Source organism: Aquarana catesbeiana, linkage group LG01 (assembly GCF_042186555.1).
Source record: "Aquarana catesbeiana isolate 2022-GZ linkage group LG01, ASM4218655v1, whole genome shotgun sequence".
NCBI classification, from domain to species: Eukaryota; Metazoa; Chordata; class Amphibia; order Anura; family Ranidae; genus Aquarana; species Aquarana catesbeiana.
The window spans coordinates 503,160,828-503,186,127 of record NC_133324.1 but is presented as its reverse complement, the minus strand read 5'-3'; the positions used below and the strand labels follow the sequence as shown (position 1 = coordinate 503,186,127).

Genomic DNA, 25,300 nt, shown 5'->3' with positions numbered 1-25,300 from the left:
AAGAACAAGCCCAGCAGGTCCAGCCGCTGTCTCAGGTCCTCATTGGACAAATTGATAGCAGCAGGAGCCATTGGCTCCCGCTGATGTCAATCAAATCCAGTGACACGGGAGCCGGGGGCGGGGCCAAGTCCTGCTGTCTGTGTTAGTGGACGCAGCAGCGGGACTTGGGAGCATGCCCGCACGAGTGCCCCCACGGAAAGCAGCTCTCTGTGGGGCACTCGAGAAGAGGAGGAGCCGAGAGCGCCACCGCGGGACCCCAGAAAAGGAGGTTCGGGGCCGCTCTGTGCAAAACCCTTGCACAGAGCAGGTAAGTATAACATGTTTGTTTTTTTTTGTTTTTTTAAAAAGAACCTTTACAATCACTTTAATGACACCCTTGCGTATCTGATAAAGAGCAACGCGTTTGTCTGAATGTCGAGAACGCATGTGATTTTGTGTGTTCCCCGACACGCAGTACTGTGGACCAATCCTTAGATTGGGATGCCTCGAGACTGAAAATACATTTCAAGGATTCCTTGACTGGAAAAAGGTTGAAAAACAGTGGTTTAAATTAATTGAATACCTAGAGGCCAAACCAAATGCAGTAATAAGAGACTATATTTGGAAGGGAAGAGATGGGATATGTCAGGGCTTGACAAATTTGCTTTAAATCTAGGAGCCAGCTAAAAAAAGTTAGGACCCATTTTTTTAACCACTTGCCTACTGGGCACTTTCACCCTTCATACTTTGATTTGACAATTGCGTGGTCATGCAACACCGTACTTTCTTTTGGTGGTATTTAATCAGCACTGGGTTTTTTTTTTCTTTCTTTACTTTCTTTATTTCTGTTATAAAATTTAGCAAATAAGTAATTTTTCTTCTTCACTGATGGGCACTGATAAGGAGGCACTGATAAGGCAGCACTGATAGTTAGCTCTGATGTCACCAATAGGCTGCTCTGATGATCACTAATTGGCACTGATGATCAGTGCCCTGATTATCAGTGTAAATGTCCCCTGTCACAGGATAGCCAGTTATCGGCTTTCCTTTCCTCACGCTGTGACAGCGCTGAGGAAAGGAAGTACCGATGACCAGCATTTGTTTACATGTGATGAGCTGTGATTGGACACAGCTGATCACAGCATCTGTGATTGGCCCTTTATCTCGATCTCTATTCAGCTGTGCCTGAAGGACGCATTGATCACAGAGTGCGCTCACACAGGGGGTGGGGTTTTGGGAGTATGTCAATAGATGCGGTCAGCAACTGGGAGGGGAAGGCAGATGGCTGACAAAAGCCCAGGCGCCAGGACGCAATTTTTAGTGGCCATAGCAAACTGGCGCCTGGGTATCGTATCGTCAAGGCCATGTATAGGAGTAGATCATCTGTGAAAGCTGTGGTTTTAATTTTTTTTTATAGTTTTGTGTCCAATGAATATGCCTTGAAAGGCAGGTATAAAGGAGTGATATAGCCAAAGCTTTTTTTAGTTGTACTTCTATGGATCACAGGAGTGCAGTTCATTCTACACTCCTGTAACCCAATTTCAGCAGACAGCAGGCTAAACCCTGCTGTCGGCTGACGTCACAGTGCCGGTCCAGGCTCTGAAAAGATCCTGACCATATGGTTCGGGACCCACCCAGATGGCTGGACCAGCAGCTGGCTCAGCCTCTCAGCGAGCTGCTGAGAGGCTGAGCCAGCTGCTCCCACCCCCTGCACAGCCCAGCTCTTCAGTGAGAGCTAGAGAGGCACAGCAGAGGGTCAGTGACTGACAGTCACCAGCTCTCTGCAGCCTGAAGACAGAGAGCTGAACAATCAGCAGTGTTTGATCACTCGGTCTTAAAGCTGGCGGGGGACAGATGCAGCATTGGACCGATGCAGCATCCACCTAGGTACATTTTTTTTTTTTTACCTAAATCCAAACTTCTCTTTTAAAAACGGGTGATTTAAGCAAGGCCACGTTAGATGACATACACCAATTTCACATAATGCCTGTGAGTTGTTTCAGACAACCTCCGAAAAAGGCTGTGCAGAATCTCTCCTGAATGGTGTGAAAAAAGTTTAAGGTGCTTACCTAAAGAAATACTAAAGTATAAATCGCTCCTTTTCAAGGCAATTACTGTATATACAGTGTACAGTAAAGCAGACTTTATTGTAGATTCCCACCTGCCCCTGCTTTGCCTATACTAATACGGGCCTTTCCTCTTCCTTTAAAAGTAAGTGGGAAGGTATGCAGTTGCTGTGATCTCATGATCAGAAAATTTGCTGGGAAAAATAATAAGCCAAGCGAATGCTCCCATTGATACCATGGTTGGATGTAAGTGACATATGAAATTTATGACTGTTATACAAAACCATAGCTGTCAAAATATTAAAAGGAAATGCAATTTTTTATTAACTTTAATGCAAACCCGTGTTAAAAAAATGAGTGTAGCAAGCATCCTCTAGTGATGTGTTTACTTTTCGATCTTCTGTCTGCAGTTTTAAATCATATTTGTTTAGAATGATGAAATTACTTATGTAGCAACTGATTTCTTTTAAACCTCTTAGCGCTGGCCGCATGCATATATGTGGTCGCTCGGCGGGTGGACCTTAACGCCAAGTGGCCGCATATATGCAGCCCTGTTAAAATAACTTAATGTGCTGAGAGCGAGCTTCCTGCACGCTCCCAGCATGGTAGCCAGCGGGCAAAGGTAAGCTCCTGATGCATACAGGTAATCACAGCGGTCCCATGACCCGAATGACTGCTCCTGGCTTTTTCAACTCTTAAAGGGCAGGGAGGCAGTTGGCATGAAAGGGTTAAACAAAGTGGAGCATTATTTCGGGGCCATTGACATTTTATGGTCTTTTGCTACGCTGGATACAGATATTTGCAGAGCTTATTTTGCCAACATTGTCAATGCTCTCCCACGATCAGTGAAAAGGCAATCAAGCAAATGAGATGAGTGTTGTATTCAATACAGTACTCAACACAGAAGTGTACAATAAGTCATTTGGGGCTGGAGGCTGGGAGACGAATGACAGATGTTCCCTTATTGACTTCTATGTAAACTAGCACTTAAAGTGGAACTTTACCCATAACAACTTGATAAAAAATAATCTTCTTTAGCAAGGAACTTACATTACACATTATTAATTATGCTAACAAAATTAGTGTGTGCTGTAAATTGCCTCCAGCATTGCTCCTGTTTCTTCTTCTCGGAGGTTGCCATTTTGCCGAAGCCCAGTGTCCCTAAACAGAAGTAAGTCTTTAGGGTGTCAGCAAATCTGCTTCTAGTGGCTCTGATTTTCAGCACAATGCCAAAAATGAAGCGCAACTGAGCATGTGCAGAGCAGGGTGATACGTATTACTGGATTTGTAAACAGTACAGGCACTTATTTTTAGTGTTTTACATTCCTGCAAAAGGGGCCAGCCTGAAGTAATCTAGGAGGACTTTATTTTCTGACCAAAGTTACACTTTTAAGAAGACCCAGCTAACAATTTAAATAATTGCAAGTAAAGGCACAGAAAAATCTAATTTTTTTAAATACTTGTAGAATTTGCCCTACCATAATTAATTTTATTAAGGCTGCATTCACACCTGAGCGTATCATGTTCAGGAAATTTCAAGGTTAAAAGGTCACCAATGTAAAAGCAGTAAAACTCCTGTAATCTGCCAAAAAAGAAGCTCATGTACTTTTTTGAGCTTCAGGCGTTTTGCTTTTGGTGACAGAATGCTCAGATGTGAACAGGTGCCATTGAAATGAATGGGATTTTGCTTGGGCGGACTTTTGAGTTTTACAAGCTGAAAATGCTCAGGTGTGAATGCAGCCTTACTTGCAATGTGCCTCTGAACTTGGTTGCAAATTTGACTACTCAAAAAAGCATCATTCCCTAGCACAGCTCCTTCCTTCTTTGAATTTCAACCTCTCCTCTTCTGGGAGTGTCTAATAACTGTCTAAAAATGGTTCTTTCTGCATGTATGCTAAACTTTCATTTTTAGTGTGCGGGCAACTGTCAGTTTTGCCTTGCGAGAGCTGCTGTGAGGGGGCAGTGCATTGTGTGTTTCAGCATATTGCATTTTTTTAATTTTTTTTTTTTTATTTGAAGTGCAAAAAGTGCCATTTCATTTATGTCTCCACAGAGCCGTGCCATGTGGTGTGTTGAAATGCAGTGCAAAAAAATCCAGCATGTTTGCATTTTTCTACCCTGCACCACAATGCACCACACACCAAACAATTGTTCTCTGTGTGCCCTTGTGGTGGCTGTCATTTATTCAGTGAAAAAAATGCCAGTCACCGCACATAGGCATCATTCTCACAAGGCGGATCCGCTGCCTCGGAGTCCGCCTCTGTCCGCCAGCTCAGCGGGAGATCTCTCCATTGATCTCCGCTGAGCCGGTGGATGACAGGTCCCTCTCTGCTCACTGAGCGGGGAGGGGCTTGTCGAGCGCCGCTGGTTACTATGGAGAGATCTGACAAAAACGGACAGCATGTTCGTTTTCATCAGATCTCACCCGATCCGGTCCGCCAGGGGCAGATGCGAACGTAGGGGCATCTGTCTGATTTTAGCGGATCGGACCGGGTTGGATGTCAGCGGACATGTCACCGCTGACATCCGTCGCTCCATAGACTAGCATGGAGCGCCCGTTCAGGTCTGCCAACAAAACTGACAGGCGGACCTGAACAGGCCTACAGTGTGAAAGGGACCTTAGTGTGAATGAGCCTATAATGTAGCAACCAAGTGGGGAGCGAAGGGGAATACTATAGAGCCCTGGTGCCTAACCTGTTGCCCAGGGGTTGCATGTAGCCGTTTTGCACTTATGTGGCCCTTGTGACCCCCTGCAGACAGAATTCTGGGTTCTGGTGAAAGAGTCTTACTTTTTCCTGTTGAATTTTCACAGTCCCTGGCCATCTCTTGTAGTATGCTCATAGTCCCTCTCCATCTCCCGTTACATGTCTGCAGTCTTAGACATCTTTCTATACCATTACATTAACTAAATATTATGTGCAGATCTTTGTTGATGTCTGGGACCACACTTGAAGTCCCTTATAACAAGTGAGTTGACCATCATTGTTCTAGAGTGCCACTTCTGTGATGACTCAGTCAGCTTGGGATGCTGACATGCATCCACGATGGCAGCACCCAACAGCAGTCTAAAGGCTTTTGGATGTCCATACATAGAAGGCATTTATAGTTAAAATACAAAAACAAACTTAATATGACTTAAATGCACATAGGCTCCGTGCAGAAACAAAACCTCTCATATAGAGCATTATTGTACATGTTTAGGTGAAGCAGCGTTTTTTAAGCCCATTGTGCATGGACCCTTATAGGAAGAATGTTGTTGAAATTAATAATCTGCTCATGGTCCGCTTTTGCAAAGCACTTTATTATTATTATACAGGATTTGTATGGCGCCAACAGTTTGCACAGCGCTTTCCAACATGAGGCAGACAGTACAGTTACAATATACAATTCAATATAGTAGACATTCATCCTCCTCCAACTTTTTCAAAATGTTTATTTTCTTTTTTAGTTGGTGTACAGTGAGGTCAAAAGTATTTGATCCCTTGCTGGTTTTTGTTGTTTGCCCACTGACAAAGAAATGATCAGTCTATAATTTTAATGGTAGGTTTATTTTAACAGTGAGAGACAGAATAACAACAAAAATATCTAGAGAAACGCATTTAAAAAAAGTTATAAATTTATTTGCATTTTAATGAGTGAAATAAATATTTGATCCCCTATCAATCGGCAAGATTTTCAGCTCCCCGGTGTCTTCTATACAGGTAACAAGCTGAGATTAGGAGCACTCTCTTAAAGGGGGTGCTCCTAATCTCAGCTTTTTACCTGTATAAAAGACATCTGTCCACAGAAGCAATCAATCAGATTCCAATCTCACCACCATGGCCAAGACCAAATAACTGTCCAAGAATGTCAGGGACAAGATTGTAGACCTACACAAGGTTGGCCCGGGCTACAAGACCATCGCGAAGTAGCTTGGTGAGAGGGTGACAACCGTTGGTGCGATTATTTGCAAATGGAAGAAACTCAAAATAACTGTCAATCTCCCTCGGTCTGGGGCTCCATGAAAGTTCTCACCTCGTAGAGTTTCAATGATCATGACAAAAGTGAGGAATCAGACACGGGAGAATCTTGTCAATGATCTCATGGCAGCTGGGACCATAGTCGCCAGGAAAACAATTGTTCACACACTACGCCATGAAGGACTAAAATCCTGCAGTGCCGCGATTATTCAGAGGCGAACTGGGTCAAAGTGTTGTTGTCAGATGATACCAAAATCAAGCTCTTCGGCATCAACTCAACTCACCATGTTTGGAGGAGGAGGAATTCTGCCTATGACCCTAAGAACACCATTCCCACCATCAAACACGGAGGTGGAAACATTATGCTTTGGGAGGGGGGGGGGTTCTGCATAATAGGACAGGACAAATTCACAGCATCAAAGGGACGATGGATGGGGCAATGCACCGCCAAACCTTGGCTGAGAACCTTCTTCCCTCAGCCAGGGCATTGAAAATGGATCATGGATGGTTATTCCAGCATGACAATGACCCATAACACTGCCAAGGCAACAGAAGAATGGCTCAAGAAGAAGCACATTAAGGTCCTGGAGTGGCCTAGCCAGTCTCCAGACCTTAACCCCATAGAAAATATGTGGAGGGAGCTGAAGGTTCGAATTGCCAAACGTCAGCCTCGAAACGTTAATGACTTGGAGAGGATCTGCAAAGAAGAGTGGGACAAAATCCTTCTTGAAATGTGTGCTAACCTGGTGGCCAACTACAAGAATCGTCTGACCTCGGCGATGGCCAGCAAATGTTTTGCCACCAAGTACTAAGTCATGTTTTGCGAAGGGGTCAAATACTTATTTCACTCGTTAAAATGCAAGTCAATGTTTAACTTTTTGAGAGTGCTCCTATTCTAAGCTCGTTACCTGTATAGCAGACACCTGGGAGCCAGAAGTCTTGCTGAGTGATAGGGGATCAAATGCTTATTTCACTCATTAAAATGCAAATCAATTTATAACTTTTTTTTTTTTTTTTTATGCGTTTTTCTGGATATTTTTGTTTTTAATCTGTCTCTCACTGTTAAAATAAACCTACTATTAAAATTGTACACTGATCATTTCTTTGTCAGTGGGCAAACGTAAAAAATCAGCAAGGAATCAAATTCCTTTTTCCCTCACTGTATGTAAAGCCAAAACAAAAAATTTGGAAAGGGAAGACAATATTTAGACCCCTTTCAGGTTTCTTTTATGGGGTCTCTGTCACTTTGGAAGGATTTCCCTTTTGTTGAGTTACCAGAAATGAGGGCTAAAAAATGATCCACCAATTTTTATTACATTTGATTGAACTCTTTTGCAAACTGGCTCGAGGTGAGTTTGGTTGTATGTCAAGTTAAAACAAATTTCAAAAGTGCTAATATCACTTTAATAATATTTTAAATTTTTTTTTTTTTTTTATATATCACTGTTGGGCACCATGATATTTATTGTCGTTTGCTGTGTTTTCCTATTGCTACAGATCATTTGTCTGGATTTGTCAGAAGAAATGTCCTCTCAGAAATTGGAATCCTTTAATGGGTAGGCTTTCTTTATTTTGCTTATTTTTTTTTTTTTTTCCCCTAACAGTGGTCACTGTTTTTAAAGCGGAGTTCCACCCATTTTTTTCTCTTTGGCTGTGCTGCATGCCCTTAGCTCATAGTTTTCAGTGTCCATTTTTTTGCTGTTAAATACCTGTTTTTTCTATTTATACATTACTTCCTCCTTGCGATCGCCTAGGTGATTGCGTCACTAGGCGATTCGCAAGTGTTCCTGGGATGGCGGCATCATGTATCCCATGACTCCTTGAGAATCGCCTACTGCTGAAATCTCGCATATACAGGGAGAGAGAGGAGCTGTCAGAATTAATGTGACGGTGATGTTGGGGGTGGGCGGGATTGAGCAGCTATCGGACACCAGCCAAAAGGATGGGGTCAGGGCAGGCTGCTACATGTATGTGGCTCCGCCCCCTTACTTAAGACGCCCAATAATTGGCTGGTGTTTGATAGCTGCTCGGTCCCGCCCACCCCCAACATCACCTATGAATTCTGACAGCTCCTCTCTGTCCCTGCCCACAGTTACATTACATGTCTGCTCAATGTTATACGGTCTCAGCGCGGGCTACACATTATTACTATATCATATATATATTATATACTTGATATAGTGATAATGTGTAGCCCGCGCTGAGACCGTATAGCATTGAGCAGACATGTAAAGTGTCTTTCCTAATGCTTCAGCACTTCCCTAATCTCTCCAATCACCCGCCCATTACCCCCTCTTGGAAATCCATCAGTAATCTCAGCGCTGAAAGGAAATTTGAAGGAAATCTGTTCTGCTTGCTGCCCTTGCGCCTAATAGAAAGAGTCTGGAGATATAAATTTAATCAGGAGATATGCAAACCATTGATTTTCTTTTTTATTAAAGCAGAATGAGCATCTGATCAATAGTATTGATCCATAGGAACTCAAAAGAGTTGCAGTCACACACACTGCAATATACTGTGTGCAGGGAGAGAGAGGAGCTGTCAGAAATCATCGGTGATGTCGGGGGTGGGCGGGACCGAGCAGCTATCGAACACCAGCCAATTATTGGGCTTCTTAAGAAGGGGGGCGGAGCCGCATACACGTAGCAGCCCGCCCTGACCCCATTCTATTGGCTGGGCAGCAGGCAGAACTGACATCAAATTTCTTTTCAGCGCTGAGATTACTGATAGATTTCCAAGAGAGGGTAATGGGCGGCTGATTGGAGAGATTAGGGAAGTGCTGAAGAATTGACACTTTACAAGTCTGCTCAATGTTATACGGTCTCAGCGCGGGCTACACATTATCACTATATCAAATATATTATAGCGGCATTACTGAGCATGTGTGAGAATTGGTGTTGGTGGTGCATGATGGGTAGATAGCTGCACAGAAATCCAGGAAATTTACACAAGAGGGCTTCAGATGCCCACAACTAAAATGGAACCTGCCTGCTTCCGAGATCAGTAAGTAACTAACTATTTTTAAAGAAAGTAAAAGTGCAAAAAATATGACATGTTAGAAATGTTCATTTACAGGTTTAGACAGCTTGAGTTACAGAGCAGTCTTTAAAAAAAAATTGTTTGGGGAGACTGGAACTCCATTTTAATTTGTTTTATAACATGTTATGGTTGATAAGCCCTAAACGCTAGTCAGCACTTAAAAATACCCTTGACCCTCCCTCTCTCCTTATGTCCCTTGGTTTATTTTTATTTTTTTTTAATGACCATGTCCCTGTTCTGTGTAATCCCCTTCCTTAACTCCTGTGACACCATCATAGAGGTTGCAAAAGATCTTCTACACAAAGACGTATGTGGCAAATTGTCAGCCAAATGGTAGATGTATTCAATCGGCTGTCTAAATACAATAGCTGTAATGGGCGATCTGTTAGATTTTTAAATTTTTTTTTATTTCAGCCCACAATCTGAACGAAAAAAATGATATGTGTATGGCCAGCTTAACCGCTTCAGCCCCAGACCATTTGGCTGGCCAAAGACCAGAGCACTTTTTGCGATTTGGCACTGCGCCTCTTTAACTGACAGTTGCACGGTCGTGCGACGTGGCTCCCAAACAAAATTAACGTCCTTTTTTTTCCCACAAATTGAGCTTTCTTTTGGTGGTATTTGATCACCTCTGCATTTTTTATTTTTTGCGCTATAAACAAAAAACGAGCGTCAATTTTGAAAAAAGCTCATTATTTTTTACTTTTTGTTATAATAAATATCCCCAAAAAATATATAAAATTTTTTTTTCCCTCAGTTTAGGCCGATACGTATTCTTCTACATATTATTGGTAAAAAAAATCGCAATAAGGGTATATTGATTGGTTTGCGCAAAAGTTATAGCGTCTACAGAATAGGATAGTTTTATGGCATTTTTATAAATTTTTTTTTTTTTTTTACTAGTAATGGCAACTATCAGCGTTTTTATCGTGACTGCGACATTATGGCGGACACGTCGGACAATTTTGACACATTTTTGGGACCATTGGCATTAATACAGCGATCAGTGCGATTAAAAATGCATAGATTACTGTAAAAATGTCACTGGCAGTGAAGGGGTTAACACTAGGGGGCAGTGAAGGGGTTAAGGTGTGTCCTAGTTTGTGTTCTAACTGAAGGAGGATGGGGACTGTGCAGGGAAGCTAATGCATACACACGACCGGACTTTACGGCATATTTGGTTCGGCGGTCCTAGGTGGTATATACCTCTCTGCTATAGGCTTTCAGTTTTTTCTGCCTAGTCAGGAGTAAGGACCTAGTCCCCTTCCCGGATCTTTGGTCCTGGCAATTTTTTGTTTTTGCTTTTTGAACTACTTTTTTTCTCTTGGATTTTTTTCCTGTGAGATCTACAATTTAACTGCCGGACTGGGCAACGGGCTTGGATAATCTAGATCCAGTGGTCCCCCCAGTCTGGCCAGCGAGCTTGAGCAGACTGTAGCTACGTGCTAGGTTGGCTGCGACGTAGCCCCACTGGGGGCTGGCCCTGTGAGTTAAACTTCTCGCGAGGTCACATATGACCAGGTCTCGGCCTGTGTCACAGCGTTCCTCCCCCCACACTTTGGCGAGGAAGATCTGTCTGGGAGCGTTACCCGCGCTCTTCGCTGGATCAGTAAGTAAGGGGCCCCCTCCTCTCCTTCCCTGAGTGTGGTGTGGGGCACGGGTACTCCCTGGGGTGGTCGGTCCCTCCCCCGGGTGAGACCCAGGCTTCTGGCCTAAGTGCTTCGGACACACTGTCCACCCCCCCTCCAGGGTTGTCACTATGGGGAGGTACACCTTGGCACCTGCTGGATGGTTGGGCCTAGGGAGCCCCCTGCGGTGGTCCTCCAGTAATTTAGGCCGTGGCTTTGCGGCCTACCAATCGGGCGATGTGAGGGACGTCCCTAGAGTGGGCGGTGGAGGCCTCCGCTTTCTGTTGTGGACATCCGCCCTCCATTCCTAGGCTCTGCTCGGTCCGGTCCCCCCACGGACCCGTGCACTCGCGGCGGGCGGACGAAAATTTAGGGAGTGGCTTTTGCAGCCTACTAGGCCGTGGCCTGCTAGTCCGTGTGGCCATGCTGGACGCCTTCTTCCGGAGGGACGGCGCTGTGGGGGCTCTGAGGGCGACACCCTTTTGGAGGGTTCTTCAAGTGGGCCCTCCGTCGGCACCCCCTGTTCTTTGGGTTTTTACAGGTGGTGCTTAGCTATATAGCCTAGTAAATGGCGCCTCCCGCCCTCATTGCTCTCGACTGATCCTATATCTGGCTCTGCCGACGTGGACGTGGCCCACCTTGCAGGGTGGTGGCCACGCTTCCTGTCCTGTCAGCTAGGATGATCCTCCACAACTGCAGTGGTGCACAAGAAGGTGCTGGTTGTCACCCTTATTACATCTGTGTGGGAACTTTAAAGATGGAGGATGCAGCTGTGGCTGCCGCGGAGGTACTTTTGGCACCCATAAGCTGTCTCGCACGCCGAAAGCGTTCCCTTCTCCCTCTTCTTTTGGAAAATTTGCCCATAAAGAATGGGAGTGTCCAAAGCGCCCCTTTGTAGTTCCTAAAACGCTTTGCTGCAAGGTACCTCTTTGAGGAGTCCATCCTCAAAAAGTGGACTGTTCCACCAGTAGTGGATCCCCCTGTCTCTAGGTTGTGCAAGAAGGTGACCATGATTCCAGTAGAAGAATCTCCGGCCTTTAAAGATCCGGCTGAAATACCTGGAGCAGAATCCCTCTGCTTTTTGCTGAATTGGCGGACCAGTTCATCTAGGGGCTGCAGTTTGTCTGCAATTCCTCTTGGACGCAGTTCCCCTGGTTGGTAAGCTCTCTGTTTCCACAGTGGTGCTTAGACATGTATTGTGGCGTAAAGCGTTTGTAAACCCCCCCCCCCCCAAAATTTTTTATAGATATATATATATCTATATAGATATATATCTATCTATCCTGCTCCTTTAAAGCATGTTAAATAGCACAGTGCTTGTGCCATGTCCTTTGTCCCGTTTGTATGATGTGAAATACCTGACTGATCCTGCCTGTTCCTGTGTCCTCCTTTCTTTGCTGACCACGATAATCAGGGCTCCTGATCCAGGATACCGTGGTCAGATTACGTGCCTCTGTCATCACGCTGTCTGCTCTCTCCTCTCTCCTCTCTGTCTCTCCCCCTCCCTCCTAGCCTGTCAGTTCCGATGCCTGTGTGTGTGTGAGAGCGATCTCCTCCAGCCCCTCCCCCTTACTGTTCTTTCCTGTCACTTGAAATACCTTTGAAAAATAACTTGCATCCCCTCTGTTTTATCAAGATCCTAACTACTAGGTGTCCAATCTTTTAAAACTCTAATCATAAATTCCTTCTCACAGCGGTCACATGACATTCCTCTGCTGGCTGTCTAATGTCAGAGGGTTATCTCAGCCCCTCCCTTTTGCATTCCTTACATCGGAAAGTATGAGCAGAGAATAGGCACTGACAACAAGTTATTGCTGTGAGATAAGGTGCTTACAATTAGAATTTAAAAAAAAACGGACACAGTGCTATAGCTCTTGCTAAAACAGAGGGGATGGCAGTGTTTTATCATTCTGACTTTACAACCACTTTAGGTGTTGGTCTGTGGACTAGGCTTCTAAAAAAAAGCTCTGACTGGTTTACCATTACAAGGCAATTGTCTGTTTGGAGCTACCCTGGATGACATCATTACAAGTCTCACAGGAGGGAAGTGTACATCTCTTCCACAGTCTAAAATGGGAAAAGAGCCTCGTAGCAGATGCAGTCCTTCTCAGCACACAACAGACCCGGTCTGGCAAGCCGAGACCCGCAAGCTCTAGACCCGCAGACAAGGCCCCTTCAGCATGAAGGTGCGCCCTCACCCATGTCTTGGTGTTTCGGCCTTGTCCCCCAAAAAGGGTTTTTTCCTTCCAATATGCGTCTGGCACCGGACCGCGTGCTGTTCTCCTTGGGGTTGTGCAAGCTTTGTTGCTTCAGGGTGTGCTTGTCCTGGTTCCAGTGCCAGCATGGTTTCAGGGGTTTTTAGTCAAACATGTTCATGGTCCAAAAAGGAGGGCATAGTACCTCCATTTCTGGACCTCAAGGCCCTGAACTGTTTTGTGTGGGTACAGAAGTTCAGAATGAAGTCCTTCCGCACCGTGGTGGCGTCTCTTCATCATGACATCAAGGTTTCTGACTTACACATTCCAATATGTGTCCGACACCAACATTTCCTCCATTTTTGCTGTGAGAAAAGAGCATTATCAGCTTGTTGCGTTGACCTTTGGTCTCGCCCCACTCCTCGGGTACTTACACAGGTGTTGGCCCCGGTTCTGGCGTGGTTACATCAGCGGGGGATTGTAGTCCTGGGCTGCCTGGACGACCTTCTTCTGTGAGCGAAGTCCTCAGCTACCCTGAGGATTGACATTGCTCGGTATACAGACAACAGATTTCAGTTGGCTTCTATACTACCTGAAGTCTGCTCTGGCTCCCTCCAGAAAATTGGATTATCTGGGCCTGAATCTGGCTTCAAATCTGGCCAGAGTGTTTCTTTCTCTGGGCAAACTCCACAAGTTGCATGCTGCTCTTCATCTACTGTTGTCTAGCAGGTGGGCCTCCCTGTGGACATGCATGTGGGTGTTGGGCCTGATGGTATCTACCTTTCGAGGTGGTTCCATTTGCACTTTTTCATACGAGCTCCCTTCACAGGGTGATTCTGGTGTAATGGGACAAGTGCCCAAGGTCTCTGGACAATCAGATTTGGCTGAGCCAGGTAAACAGGGGGTCCCTGGTCTGGTGATTCGCTCTCCAGTTCTTCAGCAGGGCACATCCTTTCCCCCCTTTTTATTGGACAGTGGCTGGTCACCAATGCCAGTCTGTCCCAGTGGGGAGGTGTCCTGGAACTGGGTTATCCGGACTGCTGATCAATATCCTGGAACTTCGAGCAATCAGACTATGTCTGGATCATGGACGGGTCGACTTCGGGGGCTCCTTGTACGGATCCAGTCGGACAATGCCACAGCGGTGGCCTATGTCAATCACAGGGCGGAACAAAGAGTGTGTTGGAAGCCCTGGCAGTAGCCAGCATCCTCCGGTGGGCAGAACGTTTCATTCCTGCCCTCTCTGCTGTATGCATTCCAGGAGTGGAAAACTGGCAGGCGATTACCTCAGTCGGCTAGTGTTGGACCAAGGGGTAGTCCCTTCACCAGGATATGTTTCATCAGATATGTCTCCGATGGGGCACTCCCGAGGTAGATTTGTTGGCGTTCCGGCTCAAAAGAACGGTGCTGAGGTTTCTAGTAAGGTCACGGGATCCTCTGATGGACACCACAGACGCTCTGGTGGCCCTGTGGGGCCGGTACCGTCTGAGTTATGCCTTTCCTCCCCTCAAGATTCTGCCGCGGCTTTTGCGCAGGAGCGAGGCGGAAGGGATTCCAGTCATTCTAGTGGCCCCGGGTGGCCTCGCCTGTCTTGGTGCGCCTGGTCGCAGACGTCCCTTGGCAACTGCCTCTCAGGGGGGATCTATTGTCCCAAGGGCCAATCTTCCATCCTGCTTCAGTCGCTGGTTTTGAAGGCCTGGCTGTTATGAGCCAGGTGCTGAAGTGCTGCTGAAGGCTAGGAAGTCTTCCTCCAAGGAAAATCTACCACCGGATGTGGAAAGCATTACATATCCTGGTGTGAGTCGCTTGACATTTACCCTAGTTCTTGGTGACTCGGATTTCGATCTTTCTTCATGGGGGGGTGAGCAGAACTTGCTCAACCCCCCTTGCATCCCCCTTTGAAGATACTATATTTCCCTTGTATCGAAACACGTAGGGGAGGGGACTTGACGGCGCAGGAAGCAGCTGGTTTGTCATATGGAGTAGGAGCACACAATCTCATTCACGGCTTGGCGATATTAAGGCATGCTATAGAGCGGTGCACTAACGCACCATACCCGTGTGAGTACCCTATAATAGGGCTTTGTTTGCATTATAATCTTTTAAAGCGTTATTACACTATGGAAGTTTCTGATTTTTATATATGAGGATGCCACATCTTTGAGCAGTATTTGGACCGAGCAACCTGACCTGGAATCCGTTTTGACGATTCAAAAGCGTGTACTGACCAAACTTATTGTGAGGTCACACGCTCTGAGGTGAGCGGCCATTACCTTGGGGTGGGGAGCACCTGAGTATAGTCACTACTGAAGATCGCTATATTCACAGTCACCTATCAAATTTATTATCTTTAGATTAAGGACGCTGAAAACTGACCCTGGATGGTCAGAGTATCACGGACCTATATGCACCTGAGCAGTTTATGGATCACTTTTGTATCAATATTCATATTTTGTGAAATTTATATTATTCACGATATATACATATATATATATATATATCTATCTATATATATCTATCTCGTGAATAATATAAATTTCATAAAATATAAATATTGATACAAAAGTGATCCATAAACTGCTCAGGTGCATATAGGTCCGTGATACTCTGACCATCCAGGGTTATATATATATATATATATATATATATATATATATATATATATATATATATATATATATATATATATATATATATATATATATATATTAATATATATATATATACATATACATAATTTTCTTTTTTTTTTTTTAATTGGAATTTATAGGCACATCACTTTAAATAACAATTTTTGTTTTTTTTTGCTGCAGGTTCAGCAGATCATTAAGGGGATAGCGCAGCACATGATTTATTTATACTTGAGTACCATCAAGGGCCAGGTGTACACCTTACCTGGTGATCCACAAAGATGAGACGGTTCTTCACCCTTGTCCGTCGTTCCCTCCTCGGATTTCCTTTTGACTAAGGACTTTGTGTTGCCTTCCCAGTGTCCCAGGTCAAAATATCCTAAGGGATTTACCTTGCAGGCCCTGGATGTGTTCAGGCGATTCAGGTGTATTTGGCAGCCACTGAGTCTTTTCGGAGGTCAGACTCACTATTTGTGATCACAGATGGGCAAAAAAGGGGCTGTCTGCTTCTTATGCGACCATTTCTAGGTGGATCAAACAGATGATGACTCTGCCTATTCTATCAAGGGTCCGGTTCCTCCTTTCCCTGTTATGGCGCATTCTACTCGGGCGCTTGGTGCTTCTTGGGCCTTCCGTTATCAGGCGTCAGCTGCGCAAGTTTGCAAGGTGGCCACTTGGTCGTCGGTGTACTCTTTCACAAAATTCTACAAGGTGGCTGTGTTGCCATCTGCGGATGCTTCCTTTGACCGCAAGGTTTTGCAGGCTGCTGTTTAGAGGGTCTAATCCCTCTTGAGGGTGTATTGTTCAGGTTGAGCTCCATTTCCAGTTGTTCTGTGTTGAGCTCCCGTTACCTGATTGGCACTTGTGTTTAGCCTTGTGATTTTTTTGTCCCACCCCTCGTGTTTGGCACTGCTTTGGGATGTCCCTATGGTTCTGAATAATGGAGCTCTGTGTCTGCCAATGAACAAAAGAAAAAATGGGGTATATACCACCTAGGACTGCCCATAGGCATAGACAAGTCTTTTTTTCTGCCTAGTGTCCTACGCCTGTATCTGTCAATGAACTTGGAGAATTGGATTTTACGGTAAGTCAAAAATCTATTTTTTTTTTCAGTTGCTGCATACAGACAGATTTACTAAAGGAGTTGAGTCTTGACACAAAAATTGTATGAATTATCACTTCAAATCAATTATCTAATCACGTGAAAAGCAAATTCCTGTTTACTTATTTCATCTGTATCTTCACATAATTGAATAACTGAAGTGAATAGGAACACGATTTCATTTGCCGAAGGGGTGACTTTGATCTTAATATGATACCCTGAATATAGAGGTAACATTATACTAAAGGTAAACTTGTCCTTTAGGACTAGCATTCTATATTTCCTTGTCACCCCTTCTATTGATACTGTAACCCAGCTCTTTTTCTGACCATTTGGACATTTAGTTACACCAACAATGTCTACTCCAGTAATTGCCAGCTCAGTTTTGCATTTTGCTCCTTTGGATTTCATGGTTACAAGTTCATATCTTCAGTGGAAATCTTCACCCTGAAGCTGTTGCAGCGAGCAAAGTTTTCAACCCTGTTGCTCAATTATAATTGCATATTGGTCAAAGAAGAGACAGTTAAAGTTACTTTACTCATGTTTAAAATCCAGTTTTTTGTTCACTTTGTGCCAGGCCACAGTGTAGCCATATTGAAATTGTATGTTCTAGATTCAAGTCAGACACACTGAGCGCCGGTTCACATTAGAAGCGGCACGACTTGCAGGTCGCCTCACCGAGGCGACCTGCACACGACTGCCACGGCGACTTGCAAGACGACTTCTGTATAGAAGTCTATGCAAGTCGCCCCCAAAGTAGTACAGGAACCTTTCTTCTAAGTCGGAGCGACTTGCGTCGCTCCGATTAGAACGGTTCCATTGTACAGAACGGGAGGCGACTTGTCAGGCGGCTAGGTCGCCTGACAAGTCGCCCCCGTGTGAACCGGCTCTTAACACCAATATGTACTTCCAGTACATCTCCTTATACTTCAAGTTCTCTTATTTTGAAATAATATGGCTGTTGTATAGATTATTAAAGAAATAATTACTTTTCTTGTCATGTAAAGTTTTTCTTTTTAAATGCTGATAAATTCTGTATTTTCTTTAAATATTTATAGGTCCAAGGCCAATGCTCTCAATTCTTCACAGAAGATGATTGAGATGTTTGTTCGAACAAAGCACAAAATAGATAAGAGACATGAATTTGCACTGGTAGTTGCAAACAATGAGGCTATGTGGGTGAGTGATTTAAATATATACATGGCTTGTCCCTTACTCACTCTTCATTTCTTAAGTTTGGCTTACACTTCTTGAATTTCAGCACTTCAGGAATCTGAGCATTGTTTGGCCCTGCTGGCACTGTGCCCAACTTTTAGTCGACTTTTGCCAAAAGACCCTGTTGTATTATTCTCAAATAAACAGTGCCTGCATACAGTCAGATGCAGGCACTCATCAGGAATTCTGACAGCGGCGGCTGTTATGTTATCATTACTGATGAGTCACATTCTCTTTACTCATCACTAGTGACCATCCAATTTTGTTCTCGTTTTACAATGACTTGAGTGGCTTTATGTATATACGTTCTGTTTTTTTTTTTTTTTTTTTTTTTTTTTTTATATATAAAGCAGCCTTATGTGTTTTTTTTTTTTTTTATTTCTTGTGGCAGTTCTCTTCATGTTCTGTAATACCTGCAGTTCAACACTGATATAATGATGGCTGCATTTAGAGCGGCGTTCCGCCCCCCAAAAGAAATTAAAAGTCAGCAGCTGCTGACTTTTAATTATAGGACACTTGCCTGTCCTGGAATCCAGAGATGTCAGCACCCCAGCTAATGTTTCCATCGGCTCTTGGGTGCTGCCGCCGCCATTGCCTATAAGGGAAACCGGCAGTGAAACCTTGCTGCTTCACAGCTGGTTCCCTACTGTGCATGCGCAAAGCACGCTGCGCTTTCTGAATGGCCCGGCGGTGGGGGAAGGAGCGGGGGGCGAACTTTCGAGTGATCTAGCCGCATCAACAGATACCTGTCAAGAGCAGGTATCCGCTCCCTCCCCACCGAAAGGTGCCAAATGTGGCACTGGAGGGGGGGAGGAAGCAGATAAGCGGAGCTTCCACTTTTGGTGGGAACTCCGCTTTAATATTAAGCCTTGTACAGATGGGTCTTAAGTTGCATATAAGCATTTTCAAAGCTTTCAGCAAGTTTCAAGCAGTTTTGATTAAGCTTTTAAAGGATACAAATTGCTAAGGAAAAGCTATGACCCCCTTTTTTTTTCTTTTTTTTTTCATGCAACTGCCTGCAGGGCATGTACTGTGTACACGATCGGTTTTTAGAAGATGCTGGGAGGGAAGTTGGGTGTTGGCATAACATACAGTGGATATAAAAAGTCCACACCCCTGTTAAAATGTCAGGTTTCTGTGATGTAAAATGAGACAAAGATAAAACATTTCAGAACTTTTTCCACCTTTTAATGTGATCTATAAACTGTATAAATCAGTTGAACTGAAATCTTTTAGGTGGAGGGAAGTAAAAATAAAAAACTAAAATAATATGGTTGCATAAGTGTGCACACCCTAAAAGGACCATATGGTGGTGATCCACCCAGATACTTGGACCAGCACTTGGTTCAGCCTTACAGCAATCCGCTGAGAGCCTGAGCCAGCCCCTCCCACCCCCTTCACAGCCCAGCACTTCAGTTGGAGCCGGAGGGGAGAGCAGAGAGCCACTGACTGACATTGCTCTCTGTTCAGTTTGGAGGGGGGGAACTGAGCGATCAGCGGTATTAAATCACTCAGTTCTCACTGCAGTGCTGGCAGAGGACAGATGCAGCATCGGATCGATGCTGCATTCACCTAGGTGAGTATAATTGTTTTATTTAATTTTCGTACTTCTAAGAGGAGAGTCTGCCATAATGTGCAAGTGCTTCAGTGCACCCGATTCTCTAAGCACACAGTTCCATTGTAAACCACCCTTCAGCTCCAGTTTAAGGATGTGTAACCCAAATCTTAATGGAGTGCTGACTCTGACATAAACAAGCTGTTAACAGTGTGAATTTCAGGTAACGTCAGCACTACTTGAAGCTTGTTGAAAGCCTGTCAAAGTCTACTAGCACTTCGTTTAACGTGACAGCCCACACTCCTGTTATGATCTGTATAAAACCTCTCCAAACTGGAGCTGAAGTTTATTTTAAAGGGTTCTACAAAACTGTTGAAAGCTTGCTAAAAGCTTTACAAATGGTTTGTGAAAGCTTGCTGTACACATTGCTCTTATACAAGCTGAGGGTCCTGTGCATATGGCCTTTCTGTAAGGTGCAGTGGTTCATGTGGAGCTAGCTGCTGAGATACAGGTACAAATAAAGAACCTATGTACACTAGTAGCTAGGGTAGTGATACATGAGCACTTTACATACTGCCATGCTGCATTCTGGTCTGCTGCTGTTCTAAGTAAGGAAAGGGAGAATGCTCTCCTAAATTGGCATGGATTGCCTTTCAAGGTCTTCACCAGGGGCCACTATATATCTGCCATAAAAGCAGTAAAAGAAAATCTGGAAGCCACTATGGCAACCTTACAGTCTTAGGTTCAGTTTCAATCTAATTGCTATGGAATGGACCCCTCGAGTTCTAATTTTGACCTTTTGCAGGCCTCCAAGAGGGCATTGCATCTTCACCTGGAGTAGGTCACTAGGCTAACAATTTACAATTCTAAGCAACGTTTTTTTGAGCAGGGTATAAAAATGGCAGACTGCTGGCGGTGATGTTGCAACATGATACCCCACTCACTTTGGTCTCTGAAATTACCTCTCCCACCAGCGAGGCTGTCTCCACCACTACAGGTATTTTACAAGAATTTCAAAGATGTCTGTACACCTCTACCTTACCACCTGATCTACATACTGACTCTTTAAATTCTCTATTGGATTCGGTAGCTCTAGGCTGGCTATCGGATGATGGGAGATCTTACTTGCACTCAGTCACCCCTGAGGAGATCATGAATGTTGTCCAGTCTCTTCCAGGCCTGGTTGGCCTCCCCACGGAATTTTACAAGACTCATGTTGAATTGTTAGCTCCCCTCCTGGCCTCCCTGTCTACACATTGTTTATCTGAAGGTGCCCTCCCTCCATGACTGAAGCACATGTCATTCTCATTTACAAATATCCAAAAATAAAAAAGTCATGCGCCTCTTACAGGCCTATTGCACTTCTCAACAATGATCCTAAAATCCTAACCAAACTTCTTACCAACAGGCTTTGCTTTTTGTTGCCCTTCATCATTGATTCGGACCAGACCGGATTTATGGCCCACAAATCCACAGACATGAACTTACGCAGACTATTCATGCAAAGCCATGCCAAGCACGATAATCAGGGCTCCAGAGTGATTGCCTCTCTAGACATCGAGAAGGCATTTGATACGCTGGAGTGGCCTTTTCTGTGGGAGACACTGCCTTGAATGGGGTTTCCTTTAGTCTTTATTAAATGGATATAAACACTATATCGCTCTCCATCAGCTGGCATTCTATTACGGAGTTTATTGTCCCCCTCACTTGGGCTATTTAGGAGTACCCGGCAGGGCTGCCGTCTTTCCCTGGCCCTTTTTGCCATGGACTCTGTGGCTGAAGCTTTTTGGGTTTTACCCCTCATTAAAGGTCTGAGATTGGCGTTGCTGGAGGAAAGGGTAGCCCCGTATGCGGTTGACCGCTTACTATTTCTAAATGATGCTGGTCCCTCTTTGCAGGGCGCGTTACAGATTTTGAATGCCTTCTCAGAGGCGACAAGTCTCAGAGATAACTGGTCCAAATCCCTGTTCGCCATTGATCCTGCTGCTAAAGACAATGCGTTACCAGAAAATCAACTGCAATGGGTGGAGAAATTTACCTACCTTTTTGAGTAAAAATCTCACATGGTGCCACTAGTTACAGTATATCCCACTTAATCTAAATCCTGTTGTCAGGGAGGCAAGAACTAAACTGAAAGCATGGGAGAACCTTCCTCTGTCCCTTTTGGGACGTATTAATCTTATCAAGCTGAAGATTCTCCCCAAATTAAACTATCTGTTCCGCAACTCCCCGCAATGGATCCCCAAATCCTTTTTTTACACAACTACATAACATATTTTCCTCTTCTTCTTCTTCTTTTTTTTTTTTTTTTTCTTTTATCTTTTTTATGGGGCTCACATCCTCCTCGTTTTAAGCTGTCTACATTAATGCGGCCCACGTCACAGGGTGGCCTAGCGTTACCAGACTGTCATAAATATTTTATAGCCACACAGCTGGTTTACTGCGATCTTGTGGCTGAATCCAGACCTGTCCAACCCATTCACTGTTTTAGAAGCTGTGGTGCTGCGTTCCATGGAGGCCCTAAACTGCTTACCTTTTTGAGGCCCTAGAGCTCCTCTTTAGAAATATGCAGTTGTTTCCATGCTTTCAAAAGTCAGTTTACCCCTGCTACAACACAGTTGGTGGCCTCAGACCTCAAGAGTCTTATGCTACGTATGCTCAGAAAAACATACCTCAACTCCTTATGCTCATCTCCTGTGGGTATCCTCTCCCAAGCTATCGGTGCTTCGTCAGCACTGGTTCCTGGATGCTCCGAATTTGGTTTCCGAGGACTGGGAAGATATCTGGGATTTTCCATTTAAGATTTTAATGTCCCTATGAGATCGCCTCATCCAGTTTAAGGTTGTACACAGGACCTATCTCACTCTATCAGTTGCATAAAATGGAACCCTCTCATCCTTTGGCATGTTGGCGCTGTGATCGCTCCCCAGGTGATTCCATCCACATATTCTGCCAGGAAAGTTATTACATTGTGCTGGAAGAAATGCCCCCCCCCACTATGGAAACAAGAAGTTAATAATGTTCTGCCTTATTACAGAGACATGTATACATAGGGGATACAATAACGTTTGGGCTAAATGGCTAGTGGAACCTTCCACGGCAGGGGATGCTTGATGTCACACATTGTTGTCCTAATGCGGCTCTTTGTTGCTTGCGGGTTACACCAGGGTCCCTTGGGGCTTGTGGATATGATGTGGTATGGAAGGTCGGTTGTTCATGAGTCTTATTAATTGTTGGTTATGTAAGTCGTTTTTATCCACGAGGCTAATCTACCATCCGTTTTTCATATATTGTGTACATACCTGCGTGAGCTAAGTGCCTGAGATGTGGAATGTAATGGTGTGACTGTATTTCTATGTTTTTGTACCTATTCAAAATAATAAAAAGATATTTAAAAAAAATAAAAAATAATATAAGTAATTTTACTTCTGCTAGTCGAAGGAGACTATCTCACTCTGACAACGCCCACAGCATTTGCGCCCGTGGAGTGACATCAATGCACTAGCACTGCACTGCTTTGTGATCATATAACTGCTTGGAAAATTATATAAAAAAATGGTATATACACTCACTGCTATTTATTGCAAATGGTTCTTCAACTTTACTAAACGCAGTGGGCACGCACGTTTAACGTTTTTTTTTTTTCAATCAAAAAGGGTTTTATTGCTCATAAAAAACAAACAGTACATTTATACATGAACCATAATCGACATTTTTTTTCCCCAAGTATTAAAATAGCCATCAATCAAGTGTTATAGATTACAGCTTAAAACTTTCAACATTCGGACTATGTGTCCCGTCTGATTTAACCAGAAGTATTTTCTCCAGTTACCTCACATCTTCCTCCCCCATCCTTCATTACTCATTTTCTACAGCTACATGTCATATTTGTCATGTGACCTAGCTCCCAACCCTCTGGCAGATACCTCACTCCGTCTTTGAATTTAAGCACTTCTTAACATTCTCATCTGTACCAATTCCATGGGGCTTATTCCAGGCACATCTAACCACGGGTCCCACAATCTATCAAATTTTCCAGGGCTTCCCCTGTGCTGGTATATATATTTTTCCTTTATAAGTGTTTTTCCCATGTTTTGTATCCATGTTGTGCACCTAGGTGGCGTAGCAGATTTCCATCCCATCAGTATTACCTTCCTGGCCTGAAACAGTGCTCGTGCAAAGGGGACCCTCATCACCTCCTCCGCAATCACCCCCTCCTAAACTCCCAGTAAGCAACATGGATCTAGGGGGACATTGGCCTGGAACACCTGATTTAGTGTAGCCAGGACCTCCGTCCAATACCTATGGAGTTTGGGGCAACGCCAAAGGAGGTGAATCAGGTCCCCAGCTGCTGCCCTGCATCTGCCACATAGTGAGTCTGGTGCTCTGCCCATTCTGTATAACTTTACAGGGGTATAATGTACTCTCAATAGGATATATAGTTGGGAGACCTTTTTCGCCACGTTTAGTGAGCAGGTGTTAACCGCTTGCAAAGCTTCTTCCCACACCTCCCCAGAGATGGGGCCCACATTCGCCTCCCATTGAGCAGCCACCCTTGTGGGATACCCTTCTAATAATGACGATAATAGCATGTTATAGCATTGTGAGATTATGACTTTAGTCTCTGACGCCTCCTGCATCATATGAAAAACCGGTGTGGGGGACTGGGACCAATCTGTCGCATCCCCTTGTGCTTTAATTGCATGCTGTAATTGTAAATAATAAAATAACATACTGGTAGGCAGAGAATATTTAGCTTGTAAATCCTTAAAAGATAACAATGTTCCATTACTAAAAATCTGATTCAAATTAGTGATACCCCTGCAGCGCCACCTGGGCCCTTGTTGGATCTTGGCTAGTTCTGCGTATGTTTTATTTTCCCAAAGCGGGCTATACTTGGTAAAGCCTGTCACATTTTGCAGTTGTTTAGCCTTGTTCCAAAACTTCTGGAGAAGTGTATATGTGGGCATTTGCTTGTTGGGCCTTTGGAAAAGATGGGCTTCCAATCCCTCGGGAACTGACTCCGCCCCTGTGCCCACCAGCATAAGATTAACCCATCGGCGAAGGAGCCATGGCACCTATCAGATGCTGCAATTGTGCTGCCAGGTAGTATATCCAGGGATTGGGGAGGGCAAGGCCTCCCCCCTCCTTTGAACACTGCAGCTGTTCTAATTTAATTCTGGGGGGTTTGGGTGTGCCACAATAACAGCCGGAATAAGGAGTTAACCACCCTGAATATCTTCAGTGTAATAACTACCGGCGTGTTATGTAGTATGTACAGAAATTGTGGCATCAGAATCATCTTTATGAGATTAACTTTCCCTGCCAGGGACATTTTAAGTTTCTTCCATACATATGTTTAACATTTACTTAGTAGCTTGTTCACACCGGCAGTTGCATTGAATGCAGCGTGGTGGTGTGCACGGATATTATAGGGAACAAGGCTCTTTGCCTTGTTTTGTGTTGGAACAGTGCTAAGCAAGGCTACCCAGTGCAGTCCTAACACACCTGGCGTGAACTGACCCTAAAATCGGTGATGACTTGAAGCTCTCTTACTGCTTGTTAAGAGTATGTAAAGGGTTTGGTGTTGGGGCATAAGTGCACTTTAAGACACTTTTCGTTTCTACTACCAAATACTTTGTAAAGCAGAATCAACAGTGTGGGGGGCATTCTGCTCAAATCTCTGAAAATAGCATGCAACTGGATCACAGACTTTCTAAACTGTCCTCTAATAGAACATTGCATTTGTTTTACTCCTGACTTTTACATTTTTTTTTTTTAATAATCCATTTTATCTAATTAGTGGCATGTCTAAGGGGTCTCTGTATAAAACATCACTGTATGAATGTGACAAGCATTTACACAGACCCAACAAAACTTGTCATATATTTTGTGTAATATGATTATCTCCTATAATCTTCAATGCCATTTA

The 25,300-nt window shown here is 44.2% G+C and overlaps 1 protein-coding gene across 1 annotated transcript in view; it reads left to right on the top strand.

Moving 5' to 3' along the window:
• BABAM1 (BRISC and BRCA1 A complex member 1) overlaps positions 1–25,300 on the top strand; it is a 79,046-nt gene that overhangs the window by 31,606 nt on the left and 22,140 nt on the right. Inside the window, exons 3-4 of the mRNA XM_073593074.1 lie at positions 7,502–7,560; positions 17,657–17,777. Coding sequence (XP_073449175.1) covers positions 7,502–7,560; positions 17,657–17,777 — 180 coding nt within the window. The remainder of the gene's footprint in view (positions 1–7,501; positions 7,561–17,656; positions 17,778–25,300) is intronic.